At 37.2% G+C, this 15,156-nt stretch overlaps 1 protein-coding gene and 1 long non-coding RNA gene across 5 annotated transcripts in view; one reads left to right on the forward strand and one right to left on the reverse strand.

Annotated features, from left to right (window-relative positions):
* Positions 1–12,287, reverse strand: part of PNPT1 (polyribonucleotide nucleotidyltransferase 1) — a 47,952-nt gene extending 35,665 nt beyond the window's left edge. Inside the window, exons 1-8 of the mRNA XM_015074200.3 lie at positions 12,088–12,287; positions 5,141–5,201; positions 4,474–4,548; positions 3,691–3,796; positions 2,823–2,872; positions 1,761–1,824; positions 1,617–1,664; positions 611–724 (exon numbers count right to left, since the gene is read on the reverse strand). Coding sequence (XP_014929686.2) covers positions 611–724; positions 1,617–1,664; positions 1,761–1,824; positions 2,823–2,872; positions 3,691–3,796; positions 4,474–4,548; positions 5,141–5,201; positions 12,088–12,248 — 679 coding nt within the window. The 5' untranslated portion in view covers positions 12,249–12,287. The remainder of the gene's footprint in view (positions 1–610; positions 725–1,616; positions 1,665–1,760; positions 1,825–2,822; positions 2,873–3,690; positions 3,797–4,473; positions 4,549–5,140; positions 5,202–12,087) is intronic.
* Positions 12,288–12,289: 2 nt separating this feature from the next.
* The window catches only part of LOC106976773 (uncharacterized), a 96,949-nt gene continuing 94,082 nt past the window's right edge, over positions 12,290–15,156 (forward strand). For all 4 annotated transcript variants that reach the window (XR_008289319.1, XR_008289318.1, XR_001430531.3 and 1 more), the window contains exon 1: positions 12,290–12,451. This is a non-coding gene — a long non-coding RNA (uncharacterized LOC106976773). The remainder of the gene's footprint in view (positions 12,452–15,156) is intronic.

Consider the following 15,156-nt stretch of genomic DNA (forward strand, 5'->3'; position numbering starts at 1 on the left):
ACAGAATACACTGATATGAGACCTTAATTAATTTGTCCAAGGTTACACAGTTAACTGTGTGGCAGCTGTTGGGTTTCAAGCACAGGTTATTTTGACTGTGGAAGCCAATTCTCCTTCAACAGAACTATGCCACTTTTCATTCATACAATTATGACATTTTTGTTACGAGGAGCGAGGGTAACCTATGGTCAGTGCATTTCTTCATTAGTTTTCTACCTACTAGAAATAGGTCACCTCTTTTTCAGAGGACATTAAGCAGGTTTTGAATGATGAATTAGCTAAATTAACATAATTTAAACTAATAAAACAATTTATTATCAGATTTAGAAATTCAATTTTTAGACTAGCTTTTTAGTCTAAAAATAATTACCAGAACTGTCGTGGAAAATAAAAATTTTTGTAGATTTCAATTAAACTTGTACAACATTCTATAATTCTAGGTATTGTTTGATATGTAGCAAGAGCACTACCACAATAGGGCAGCAATAAAACAGAACAAAAATCTTTATGGCTAATTGACAAAACACAAATACACAGAAGTATATAAATGCATTTTTAAGGAGCCAGAATTTATAAGTAAAATCCAGAACAAATGTAGTAAACTACTTACCAATTTGACTTTTAGGTGCTCCAGCAACCACTAGATTTAAAGTACTGGAAGACATTTCTTTCCGTGTTGGATTAACAACACACTCTCCATCAATCATTCCTATTCGGACTGCCCCTACGATATATCAAAATACAGGCAGTTGTGCAATAAAAACTCAGTTTTCAAGACATTATTTCAGTGATAGCTTCAATCCCTATCTTTAATTGTGACTACAATAAAATCCATATATCTACCATGGTATTTAAGGCCCACAGAACATCCTACCCCACCTTACCTTCTGGCCTCACTGGAGCACTCTGAATTGCTCAAATACACTATTTCTTCCATACCTCTGTGATTATGCTCATGCTCTTTTCTTGGGCTAGACTGTACTTTCTCCAAGGCAAATGCTTACCATCTGATCCTACTAAGGTTCAGCTTTAATGGTGAGTACTCTGAAAAGCCCTCCTTGACAACCTGACTTCACAAGACTAAACCCACCCTTTTCTATCATTTTCTTACCATTTTTACTATACTTTTATAATGCTGTTTATAAATAATTGTTTCCCCTGCTTACATTGAAAGCAAGAATTGTGCCTAGTCTGCCTATATTCCTTCAGTTTTTACCTTAGTATCTGGCATTTAGGATATTCAAAAATTACTTACTTGATGAGTCTTTTTTATATTGCATGAATACAACTTTTAAGAGTCATTAAGTTCTAAACATGTTGTTTTATCCTGAAAGACTTATGTACTCTAACAATTTCCTATTCCCCCGCAAAAAGTCCTTAAACAGAGGAGGCAACTAAGAAGTCAAAGTATCTAGGAACATAAAAGTCTCTAACACTATAACTTATTGCTGTCAGAAATAAAACTCAAGGCAAGGATGAAAATATCTCAAAAAGGAATCTTAGATGGTCATCTAACTAAACTCCCTATGAGATTTACAGAGCCAGTAAATCTATGCCCTTGCTATAGCATGCTCACTAGTAAAAAACATGTTTCTTATTTTCAAATCCTAACTTACCAATAGGTCCATTCCAAGGAATATCTGATAATGAGAGGGCTACAGAAGCTTAACAAAAACAAAGAAAAAAAATAAGAGCTGAAATAAAATTATTTCATACCTTTAAAAAAAGGTGATAATTTTAATCTCGATTTTTAAACTTACCACCATTAATTGCTAGAACATCAGGTTCATTAACACCATCTACTGCTAACAGATTACAAAGTACCTGGTACAAGGGGAAAAATTTAAAGCACTTAAAAAAAAATCTACTTGATTTAGGAGGATTATCATTTTTGTTAACATCTTGAACTAAAATAAAGGATCATCATGTGGTTAAAAATATGGACTTTATAGTCAAACCCTTATTTCTGGCTATCATTTAACTACATGCTTGACTATGGCAAATTACTTAAGCCTCAAAAAGTTCCTTATATTTAAAAGGGAAAGATAATAGCACCTCCCTAAAAGATATTCTGTAAGTTAAAGGTAATATTATTTGTAAAGCATTTACAATACTGGGCATGTTGAAAATATTTACTAAATGTTAGCTATTTCTATTACATAAAAATACTGTTTTCTATTAACAAGCATATAGAAAACAAATGAGTGAATTACTTTATTATTACACTGCAATAATACGCCTATGTCATATACTTAAGAAAACAACTTAAAAGAGAGAAAACTTCTTGAGGCATCCTTGCAAAGGCATATTTATTTTTGTCAAATAAATAAAAGTTAATTAAAGTAAATTAATGGGTCATTATTCAGAGAATAATATTCACAAAATATTAAAATATAATAAAGTAGAAGAGGACCCAATAAAAATAGGTAATAAAAACTAGTTGCAGTGATTGTCCTAGCCTCTGACACTAATCTGACTTTCAGGCCCCAGCCTGATCTGTCCCCGACCTCCTTAATTGCTATAAACTTTTGCTCTAAACCCTGTTTCCTGCATCAGAGCTTTTGTGCTTCCCCCCCATCTGCTCAGAATGCTTCCTCCACACTCCTAGGTTGGCTAACTCCTACTCATAATTCAGTATCAATTCAAATTGACATCAGATTAATACTAATTTTTAAAATTATTAGTATGTTTTTTAAAAAAAATGTAAAATAGCATCACAAAAAATTCTTATTTTGTTCTTTAATATTTAGCTTAAGTAGTAGTATAGAGATTCATTACGTAATTTTTGATTAATCTGGAAACAAACGTAAAACAGAATCTACCTGTGTATCATAAAAGTAGCCAGCTGGAAAGAGAGGTCTAATTGACCGATCTGCCAAAAGAAAAAGAAAAGTAAATAGTACTGACAAAAGTTGCTTTATAATTCAACCTTTTCACTCTATTAAACACCAGGCTAGAAAATAATATAGGTAGCTGTTCAGATGTTAAAAAAAAAATTCCCTTGGACTGACTTACTGAGAGGGTCATGGATAAATGTCAGTGCTTCAATTAATCTATACATGCCCTAATAACAAAAAACTAGCAGGGCTGGAGCACACAAGTCTAAAATTGGGGAGCAACTTTTCACTTCTGTTCCAAAGGCATCAGTTACATATATAAGCAGAGGAAAGAGACTTAAGGCCAATAACAGACCAAAAGAAAATCTTTCGAGGTATTTTGTGTCAGAAGAATGCATATACATATACACAAACTAACAATTTCTGTTGTAACAGAGCTATAAACTCAAATGATCCCACAATATTTAAAGATGTCAAAGATTTGAAAGATTGCAGGCACATTTCAGTAGTTGAATATAATGCTTTCAGGAATTACTATGCTGAATATGAAAATGAAAAATACTAGAGCAGTAGAGGCATGAGCCACGGAATTTATATTGTCAACAGAGATTCATTCATTTCATCGACCTGTATTTACTGAATGCTCATTTTGTGCCAGGTGGTATACCAAGTACCCAGGATTCAGTAGTGAATAAACAAAATTTTTTCTTTCATGGACCCCACATGAAAGTAAATAACCTCAGGCAGTGTTAACTTAATGGAAGAACATTTAAGGGAACTGTAGAATATAGACAGAAGAAAGGCTAACACAAGCATATCAGAGAGAGTTAATGTCTCTGTATTAATATCTTACCTATTACTCGACTTGTAAGAATTTCTTTATCAGAAGATCCAATCTCTCTTCTAAGATAGTTTGTGGGAATTCTACCTGCTGCAGCAGCCTTCTGTCTATAGTCAACCTGAAGTAGTAATGAAAAAAAAAAATGAAGTTCATTTAACTCCTTTTTATGGCAACTATTTCCCAAGAACCACTATTCAGATACTAATTCTCCTGAGGTTGCTAACAATATGGTCCAGATTAAGAATGGAGAATATTTACTTTTAGTGTTTTGTATGTCTTTGGGAAGTGAAAGCTGATACAAGTATTTCAGTAAATTGATTTTTAAAAAGCCCTCCACTTAGCAGTGAGAGGACTATGTAGCCTCACTACTTCCCACAGTGGCTTATTCTACTCAAATTAAACATTCCCTTTTTTATATCAACTCTGTTCAATAAAACTGCATTCCCCTTTTCATAATAGAAGGAAGCCATAAACTCCTAAAGAACTCTTTATTCTTCACCAAACATACTTGCAGACTCATACTGAAGGGAAACCTATGAAAGCAATGAATTCATTGCTATTCAGCATCAAAGTATTAATGCACTTCACTGTTGTCAACCTGGACATTCTGAAGTATGCTTACTACTAATACGAGAATTAGTTATGAAGGAATCAGTCATAATGACTCAGTATCAACTAAGGAAAATCCTTTACTGTGCAAAGTTTACATTGTGCACTCACTAGACACGAGACAAAAATATTGCAAATTCTACATTTGTGCCATATTACTGTTTAAATAAATCAGCAAATACTTACCACCAAAGGCATGAACTGGGAAGGTGAAGGTTTTGTTTTACTGACTGCTGTGACCATCACTGCAGTGTCACCTGACTTAAACATAAACAACAACACTGGCAAATTCCTTAAAAATCAGACATTAACATATAAGTAGTGACTGAATGAATCCTTGCTCCAGTTCAATACAAAAGAACAGTTATCCCAAGACACCATGATAATGAAAATAATCACAACTAGTCCAATCTTGATCCTTTCTACAAGATCATGATCTGTTTTATAACAGTTGCTGAGCTTTGCAAAAGCAATAGAACTAAAACAAGAGGCTTACTGATAGCTTAACCACATCCAATCATATTTTCTACTTCTTATGAAGAAATTTAGGATATATATAAAGATTTCTCAATTATTACTATTAAAAGAAAAAAGTAAAATCACATTCTCTAGAAAAGCATTACAGAATATATTAACAGAATAAAACAGAACCCTAAGTTTAGAACACATCTTAAAGGTCATTTAATATATCCAGCCTTCTGACTCCCTACTTCTCTGGAATGGTTCTGAAACTAGAAATGGTCTGCATTAATTTCCAATACCACAATTCTAAGAAGTTATATGATGCTGTAAAGACAGTATCAGTCTCCATAACCATTTTTAAGATGAAAATTTTAAAATCTGGACTTTTTACCTGTACTACAGCAGAGCCATCTGCAAATCTGGCCAATTTTCCAGAGGATATTTCTAACTTTCTGTTTAAAAATAAAAATCAATACAAAAGGACTTAGGTCATCAGTACAAATTCCAGCTTAGTATAAAATACTCTAAAATATCTAACAGAAGAACCAAGCCACACAGGCTCCCACCCAGCAAAAAAAACAAACAAAAAAGGGATAAAGTTCACAATTATTATCAAAAGTACTAGGGGAATTTAAGAGCTGCTTAAGGAAAAATATAGAAACCAATGCACAGAAATAATCTGAATGAAAGATAAAGTATTTTGGGGGTGCAGAAGCTAACTGCATTCCTAAATGTTATTTCCCGTTTACAACCTTAGTCTGTCAACCTTAGTTTACAACCTTTGTCTTGTTGATAAAAGTAGACTCTTAACTCACACACTGAATCATTTCCCTACTTACAATCCTTTAAAATATTCTCCAATGCTTTCAGGACAAAATATAATTTTTAAATATTGCTTACAAGACCTTCATGTTCTATAATGGTGCCAAGACAAGTCAATAGGGGGGAAGAATAGCCATTTCAACCAATGGTACTGGGACAACTGGATATCTATATGCAAACAAGTTAATAAACTGGACCCCTTCCTTTCCTCATACTATAAATAAAAATTAACTCAAAACAGAGTATAGACCTAAATGTAAAAATTAAAACCATAAAATTCTTAGGAATACACATAGGAGTAAATCTTCAAACTTGGGTTAGCCAACATCTTCTTATATATGACATCAAAAACACAAGTGACAAAAGACAAAAACAAATAGAACTTTATCAAAATTAAAAACTTTCATGTTTCAAAGGATATCAAGAAAGTGAAAGAAAATCCACAGAATAAAAGAATGTATTTGCAAAGCGTGTAACTGGTAAGGGACTTGTATCTAGAATATGTAAAGAATTCTTACAACTCAATAGAAAGACCAACAACATTAATTTTTAAATTGGCAAAGGATTTGAAGTCTATCCAAAGAAAATCTAATAGCCAGTAAATACATGGAAATATGCTCAACATCGTAAACCGCCAGAGAAATGCAAGTCAAAACCAAGATGAGATAATGACTTCACATGTACAAGGATGGTTATAATAAAACATATCAATAAACAGTGTTGGTGAGGATATGGAGAAACTATAACCCTCATACAGTATTAATGGAAATGCAAAATGGTACATCTCCTTTGGGAAATAATCTGGCAATTCCTCAAGAGATTAAACACAGAAGTGCCATATGACCCAGCAATTCTACTCCAAGGTATATAATCAAGAGAAATGAAAACTTGGGTGGTGCCTAGGTGGCTCAGTCCTCTAAGCATCTGACTTCAGCTCAGGTCATGGTCTCACGGTTTGTGAGTTTGAGCCCCACATCATGCTATCTGCTGTCAGTGTGAGGCCTGCTTCAGATCCTCTGTCCCCCCATCTCTTCTCCTCTCCCACTTGTGCACATGCTTTCTCGTTCTCAAAATAAATAAACTTAAAAAAAAAAAAGAAAAGAGGAGCACCTGGGTGGCTCAGTCTGTTGAGCATCTAACTTCAGCTCAGGTTACAGTTTCATTGTTTGTGAGTTTGAGCTCCACGTTGGGCTTTGTACTGACAGCTCAGAGCCTGGAGCCTGCTTCAGATTCTGTCTGTCTGTCTGTCTCTCTGCCCCTCCCCACTCGTGCTCTGTCTCTCAAAAAAATAAAGAACATTAAAAAAAAACCATAAAGAACAAAAAAATAATAATAAAAAGAAATGAAAACCTGTATGTCCATTCAAAAATTTGCATATGAACGTTCATAGCCACAGCATTTTTCATAATGGCCTCAAAAAGGAAACAATCAAAATATGTCAATGAATGAACAAAATGTGGTCTAATACATACAATGGAATATTATTCAGCCATTAAAAAATGAAGTACTGATACATGTTACAACATGGATATACCTTGGAAACATAGTAAGTGAAAGAAGGCAGTCACAAAAGACCACTCATCATATTCTATTTATATGAAATGCTCAGAATAGGCAAACCCATACAGACAGAAAGTCTGTAGATTAGTGGTTGCCTAGGGCTATGGAGTTTGGGGAGAAACGGAAAGTTACTGCTAATGGGTCTGAGGTTTCTTTTGGGTGTGATGAAAATGTTCTAAAATTGTGGTGATGGCTGCAAAACTGTGAATACACTAAAAACCACCAAATTGTACATTCTAAATGGGTAAATTGTATGGCATGTAAATTATATCCTACTAAAGCTGTCTCTATATATAATAAACAGTCAGTATTATTAGCATTATTTCCCAGCTTCTGGTGAGTACAAAAAGAGGTTAATGAAGGCTTGAAACAGATCAGCAAAACTTGTCAAAGAAACTAAAATTCATCAGAGTATTGTGAAGCCTTACCAACTCAGTGACTCCTGAAGATACGGAGGAAAATGTTCTGTCCCATGAAAGCAGCTTCCAAAACTTTCTATCAAGTCCCAGTGCTGAACACACACACACACAATGCCCTGCCTCTGTACTTTATATACAAACGGGATAAAGAGATCACTCAATATTTCTACTCATTAAACACTTCTGTCAGAAGTCTGAGTTCATGAAAAGCATATTTACCTATTCAGATAGTCTCATTTTGTTAAATTTGAAAATCAAAAAAAGCATGTACACTTGTGTTATCAGTCTTGAAAAACTATGAGGATTTTTTTTTAATCACAAGAAATATTTGAGACATTCAACACAGATGTTGCAATGACAGCCTATAATAAAATGGGTTTACCTTGAGAGATGGAATAATGAGATGCAGAGATAAGAATGAAGCTGGAATAGAAGGTGGAGGGAATGAGATGCTTAGACCCAGTAACACTGGAGCCTTAAGCAGAGCCCCACCAACCTATAGCTGAAATCAGTATTAAGGTTTTATGTGTAAAATGTAAATTTAGGGTCTTGAAATTTTTTGTAATCTGGAATAAGAATACGTTACCACTGTTTCTCAAGATTTATCAGGAATTGGCATTCCATCCAATAATGCAAATTCTGAGTATCTGAGTGATCCCTGTGAAAGGGAGAGTATCTCTAAATAAATTGAAGTGGGCCCAAGACAGAAGAGCTGTGAAAGCTACAGTTCTATTCCATTCATAGGGCTCTTGCCCCACAGTTTTTGAGATTGCCCACAGTGGCATATTCTTTTGAGTATCTTCAGCGATGGTTAAGTCTTTATTCTTAAAGGGGATATAAGTTGTATAGGGGATGAAGAGAAGGCAGTAGAGAACAAATGTTAAAACATGGGTTCTCTCTGAATAATGGTAAGCATCACTGGAATAAAATAAATACTTCAGTCTGTGGATAACCTGTATCACTTCATATTAGGTTTTGCTGGTGAAAACCAGTCACATAGCCCCACCTGTGTAGGGACTAGCAGTGTACCAAAGAGAGCACACATACAAAGAAAGCTTGAGGCAAGGAGTAGAGGACCCACTCCTCTCCTAAGAACCAGCCTTTCCCAGTTCTATCAGCAGGCAGAGAAGCAGAGAGAAGGCAACACTGTTAAGCTTCCAAAGCTAACTTGTTTACAATGGGAGCTGAGTGAGAAAAACAAACAGGTCTGCAGTGTCCCTAGATCTTAGACGTGCACGCTTGGATTTATGTATTTATTCAAACATCCCATCTTCCTGCCGTCTTTGTTCCTTCTCGAGTCTACCCAGTGTCTCCATTAGCGGTCCTAGCCCACACACCAGACAGCCCTATAGTCCTGCCTTGATGATTTCCCTAATTTGAACTCTTTTTCTTCCAGGTGTGTGCAATTTATATTACACAAAGATCCAGCCGGTTACTTTTCATTATATCTCATGATCTCAGCTGATGTTACCTGACCTTGTAATTTTTTTCCTATTCATGCAGTTTTGGTTCTGTTTTTAGTGCAAACTGGTTATTACTTTTATACTTCATAGTTGGTTTTACCTTTTAACAACTTACTCTCCAGTATTTTATGTGTAAAATATCTCCAGATGCATACAAGATTGGTAACACAAGTGGCCTTTGGGAACTGGAATTAGGCAGCTATGGAACCATATGGGAAGGAGAGTTTTGAACTTCTTAAAATGCTGATTCATGTGAATGTTTACCTAATTAAAAAAAACACTTAAAAAATAAATAAAAAGGATTAGGATGAGCAAGGAGATTCTATTGGCGGGGAGAAGAGTGGGAAAAGGTAGCTGAGGAAGAGAAAGGGAAGAGCAGAGCCAGCTGCTACAGGGAGTAGAACTTCAGGGAGAGAGATGCTTAAAGAACATTTTTAGGGGTGCCTGGGTGGCTTAGTTGGCTAAGCGTCTAGCTTCAGCTCAGGTCATGATCTCATAGTTCGTGGGTTCGAGCCCCTTGTCAGGCTCTGCGCTGACCGCTCAGAGCCTGGAACCTCCATCGGATTCTGTGTCTCCCTTCCTCTTTGCCCCTCCCCTGCTCATGCTCTCTCTGTCTCTCAAAAATAAACATTAAAAAAATTTTTTTAGAAACATCTGCAGAATGATGTGGAATGTAACCACCTTGCTCCAACTTCCACAGAGAAAAATTGAGTAATACAAAACTAAAAAAACAAACATCTTTATGATTTGGACTCTGCCTATGTCATTTGACCTTTGATGCTAAACTCACATTTTACCTTTTGCTTCATCCACATTGAGTTATTTGTAGTTACTCAAATACACTCTCTCACTTCCCTGTAATTGCACTTACCTCTTTCTCCTTGCTAATTCCTCCTCCTCCTCACCCCTCAAGATTCACCTTCAATGGAAAGCTTTAGAATGGAATATGCCTTTGCTCTCCTTTGGCACCCCATCCATACCTCGACCACAGTGATTTTCCCAGCACCAAACCTGTGTTTATCTTACTCCCTCATCAGATTCTGTATCTCCAGTGCCCTGTACACAGTACATTCTCAATAAAAGCTTGTTGGATACCTACTCAGGTAGGTATCCAACTCTTGATTTCGGCTTAGGTCATGATCTCATGGTTCCTGAGCTCAAGCCCTGCGTTGGACTCTGCGCAGACAGTGCAGATCCTGCTTGGGATTTTCTCTCTCCCCCTCCCCAACTCATGTGCATGCACTTTCTGTCTCAAAGTAAACATTAAAAAAAGAAAAAAAATGTTGAAATGAAAATTAAACAGTTGCCTCAAAGGTTACTCTGAGTATTAAGTACAGCATTTGAAAAACACCACAACAGTATATAATCTATAGTGTATTGTAAATAATATACAAGATAACAAATATAAAGTGAATGGTACATAGTCAAATTTAATAAATGCAAAAAAAAACAAACAAACAAAAAAAAAAACCAAACAAAAAACAAGACAAAGGTGAAGGAACTAATTTACCCAGTGGGTATGTTATTTATGAATCTAGTTGTTAAAACACATGACACAGTTTAAAAGAACTTTCAGGCTGACTAATAAATGAAATATTTAAAGTAGATTGTTTATGGAAAATTTGAAAGGCAGGGACTAATACTGTTGCTTTTGTGTCCATTAAAGGAGTCTGTACAGCACACAGTAGCTGTCTGTTGAATGAAATGCTTTGAGGCATTTCTTTTTATTTATTTGAGAAAAAGAGAGAGCACGTGCATACAAGTGGGGAAGATGGGCAGAGAGAGAGAGAGAGAGAGAGAGAGAGAGAAAGAGAGACGGTGAGAGAATCTCAGGGAGGCTCCACACCCAGCGCAGGGCTCAATCCCATAACCCTGAGATCATGACCTGAGCGGAAATCAAGAGTCTAATGTTCAAACAACTGAGCCCACTCAGGTGCCCCCGCTAAGGCATTTCTTCAAAGAATGTTAAGTCCTTGAATAATGGAAGAGATATCCTCTCCCTCAAAAAATCAGAATCAAAGAATGTCAGAAGTGGAAAGGGTGCTTAGAGATCATCTAGTTTAGGGATCAACAAACTATAGCCTGTTTCTGTACAGCCTTTCAGCTAATATATTTTTTTTTTTTACATTTTTAAAGGGTTTGTAAACAGGAATATGTGACAGTATGCAGTCCTCAAAGCCTAAAGTATTTACCATCTGGCCCCTTACAGAAAAAGTTTGACCCTTGACCTAGACCAGTGTTCTCATTTTGCCACAAAAAACTTAACTTGTTCAGGATTCGGTAAATTAGGAAACAAGACCTGTAATCCAAAACAGATTTTTCAACTTTTTGCACGAATGAGGGTCAAAGAATTTTAAAGTATATGTAAAAAAGATAGATATATAAAGTAAGTAGCAATTTAATTTATTCCAAAAAGGATCCATTTTGTTATTTTAGACGTGAATTGTGACAAACGGACCCCTAGTAGAAGCATGGGCTTGGAGAGAAACATAAAATCCACCTAGTCTCAAAGTACTGGCTTTGTTGACTCAGAGAGTTACTAACCCTTTCTGAGCCTCTGTTTTAACTATGAAATGGGGTAACAGCACGTTTACCACAGGTTTAAAAAGAGTGTATCCCAAAACTAGCGTTCAATAAACTGACGTTTTCCTTCCCTTCCTACCCAGGGTCACACTGGCCACGCATTTAAACAATAAACTGGATTGGATGACGTAGGCATCCATTATCAACTCATTATCCCGAGGTGGAATGTTACCCACTTAGGAGTCCAGGAATCCAAGCAAATAAAGGAGATGAAAGCCAAGTACACAGACTCAGCTGGAGAAAGGAAACCGGAACAGGGTAAAAGGGAGGACCGAGAGGCAAAGGACATGAGGCTGAGACAGCGCGGCAAAAGGGAGGGTACCAGGAGACAGACTCCAAACCCGGAAAGGGAAATCCAGCATTTTACGTTTGGGGTAAAGTGGGGTAAACGAGATTTGTGTTGCCGGATTTCTAGCCTGGGAGATGAATATACATGCGATAGCTAGACAGGATGCCTTGTGAAAGGGCAGAGAACGTACACCGTTACTCACCTGCTGCCTAAGTCCACGGCCACGGCTCGGAACCCCGCGCCACCCCACAGTGCTCGCACTTGCAACTGGGTGAGCGCCCGGTCCCGCCCAGGCAGGCGGAGGGTACCATCGCCGAGCGGCCGAAGCCTCAGGCACGAGCAGCAACGCCTGCAAGCCGCCATGATACCCGGCACGCGATCACCCCGGGCTGCACCCTGATTGGCTCACTCTGCAGACGGTGGGGCGGAGCCTTATGCAGTTTTGTTTCCGTAGTGCCTGGGGGCGGGGAAGGCGGGGTTGCGGATTACTTGGCCGCTTCCTACGAAGACTAGAGAGGGTCAAACATAACTGAACGCAGTTGTGACAACCTGTTTTTCCTATTGAGGTATCTACCAGTGAAAGACAATTGGAAACGTAATGCCGTGTGTGTGTGTGTGTGTGTGTGTGTGTGTGTGTGTGTGTGTGTGTCTGTGTCTGTGCGCGCTCGGGCGCTATCGTAGTTTTAAAAAGTTCTAGAATAATGTATATGTTTAATAAGTAAAGTATAGTAATAAGAGAAGCCACCAGACAACTCATTATTATTTGGCTTCTGTGAACTGGCAATTACAGAATTTGTGTTGTGGTCCATGGAAAGAGATCTCACCGCTTCTCTGCCCTGGTTTTTACTTTATAAATTTCACGCAAATATTACTGCAAAGGTTTATGTTAATTTATTTCTAGTAAGTTAATTTCACTTCTTATTGACCTGTATCATTTTAGATATCTTTAACATCATTTGTGATTCATTTTCATTTCCATTGTTAATATTTAGCAATTCATTTCTCTGCCCCTTTTGATCAAATGTTAATCTTTTTTAAACCAACTTTTATTAAATGCGAAATGCCAGCCAGTATTTAAAGGAAATGTTTCGGAAAATGAAGAAAAAGAATTTTTGGAATTCGAGTTTGGTAAATTTTTAGGGAGTAGATAAATCTCTCTCACTCCTCTTAATCTTGTCTGTTAGAAAATTTTCATAATGGTTCCTTGAATGAACCAATGATTTTTTTAATTTTTATTATGAGGGTCATATTTCTCTTTTAAGGTCATAACTTCCTTCCTCCAAAGAAATCCAAACAAAAAAATCCAACACACAGTGGAACATGGTTTTAAGAACTAAAAATGTTGAACTTCAAACAAATGATTTAGTGGCAAAGCAGCTCCCTGACACCTTAGTTTCCAGGAGCTGTTACCACTGATTTTGGAAGGGATTACTACTAACACTGCTTAGGGGTATTTAGTGTTAAATAAGTTTTTTGCCTCTTGCTCTACATATGACTTTACTTTGTGTTGCCACAATGTTTTCAAGACCAATCTATTGAAACCTGTCCTAATGACAAATCTGTCATAATCTACTTGCCACAATACAACATGACTTTGGATTTATAAAATAAGAATACCAAATCACTTTTTGGTAAAGCACTTAAGTACTATAAAATCTTTCATTTAGGTGGTGTTGCCTACTAATTTAGAGCATAAACTTGAAGTTAGTCTTGAGTGGTCCCAATCTAAGCTCTGCCATTTACTAGTTGTCTGACTCTACCTTTCTAAGCCTCAGATTCCTCATTTATAGAAATGGTTACTAATATGTATCTTCTGGGGTTTTTGTAAAGGTTAAATGCGATAGAGAATGTAAAATGTTAATCACAGTACCTGGCACATTGTCAGCACTCAGTAAATGGCAGATTCAGCTTTGATCCATCCTTTTCTTAATTTTCCCTCTAGTTTCCTCTGAAATACTGAACAACCCTCTTTCCTGTAGAGCCCCATGGATCTATTAAACTTTCATCCATCTGGAAATACTGGAAAGCAATATTCACACATTAAGTCCACCTGTTTCTTCACACCCACCCAAAATAACTGATATGGTAGTAATTGGATCATAAATTTAAAGGTAAATGTGGGTATCGAAATTTGTTATAAAGTAGTCATAAAGATGACCCAGACTATGTTTATATTGAGTGTGGTGTCTCTCTTGATCAGATGAAGGCCCCCAAATGTGGGGTGACGACTGGGTGAAAAGTTTCACCCAAGGCAGAACAAAGGAGATAGTTTACTGAATATACTACAAGGGAGCAGTGGGCAAGACAGCAGAGGAGAGGCTGTCTGCAATGAGGCAGTGGGGGCTGTATTTAAAGGGAGAAAGTGAGGAGGTATGGCAACGTTGGGAATTTTTTTCTATTTTGGTAACTGCTGTCCACTGGTTAGTTAGGGTCTATGGGTATTTTGAGGTGAGTCGCCTGATGGTCCTGTCTGTATTCAGCCAGAGTGTCGCTGTGGGCCCTTTCTACATTCTATTGCTCAAGCCTGTTTGCCTAACAGTGGCCACTACATTATGTATCTTAAGATTAACACAGAAACAGGGTGCCTGGATGGCTCAGTCGGTTAAGCGTTCGACTTCTGCTCAGGCCATGATCTCGTGGTCTGTGGGTTTGAGCCCTGTGTCAGGTTCTGTGCTGACAGCTCAGAGCCTGGAGCCTGCTTTGAATTCGGTGTCTCCCTCTTGCTCTCTGCCCCTCCCCCACTCATTCTCTGTCTCTCTCTTGCTCTCTCAAAACAATAAACGTTAAAAAAAAAGATTAACACAAAAGCACAAATATAAAAAGTTTAAATTGTTGTGGTTGTGAGATAGGGAACCTGAAGAATTCCTTAAAAATGTGGCTTTTGCTCCTTTTCCTGCTCCTGTTCATGCTACGACCTGCACCACCACTTTACACGTGCCTCAGAATGTAGTGTGTGTCACCCTTGTAAGGGACAAGGAGTTAAGGATTTCTTTAGAATATAGAACATCTATGGAAGGACCAGATGAGAATGATGGGACAAAGCTATCATATGCATATTCCAGACAACCAGGAGCTAGGCTTCTCATGCCAAGACCTGCTGGCTCCAAGGAATGACACCTGGGCCCTGTCTTTATTCTGACCAGTCCCTGGATGCCTGAGAGGACAGGTATACCAGGCCACAATCCTCAGTAAAAAAACCCCAGACCTCAAACAAAGACAAGACTCATACTCCTTTCCTTTCTGAGTCTCCCAGACACTCCATCTGTATCTG

The sequence above is a fragment of the Acinonyx jubatus genome, chromosome A3 (genome assembly GCF_027475565.1).
Source record: "Acinonyx jubatus isolate Ajub_Pintada_27869175 chromosome A3, VMU_Ajub_asm_v1.0, whole genome shotgun sequence".
Lineage (NCBI taxonomy): Eukaryota > Metazoa > Chordata > Mammalia > Carnivora > Felidae > Acinonyx > Acinonyx jubatus.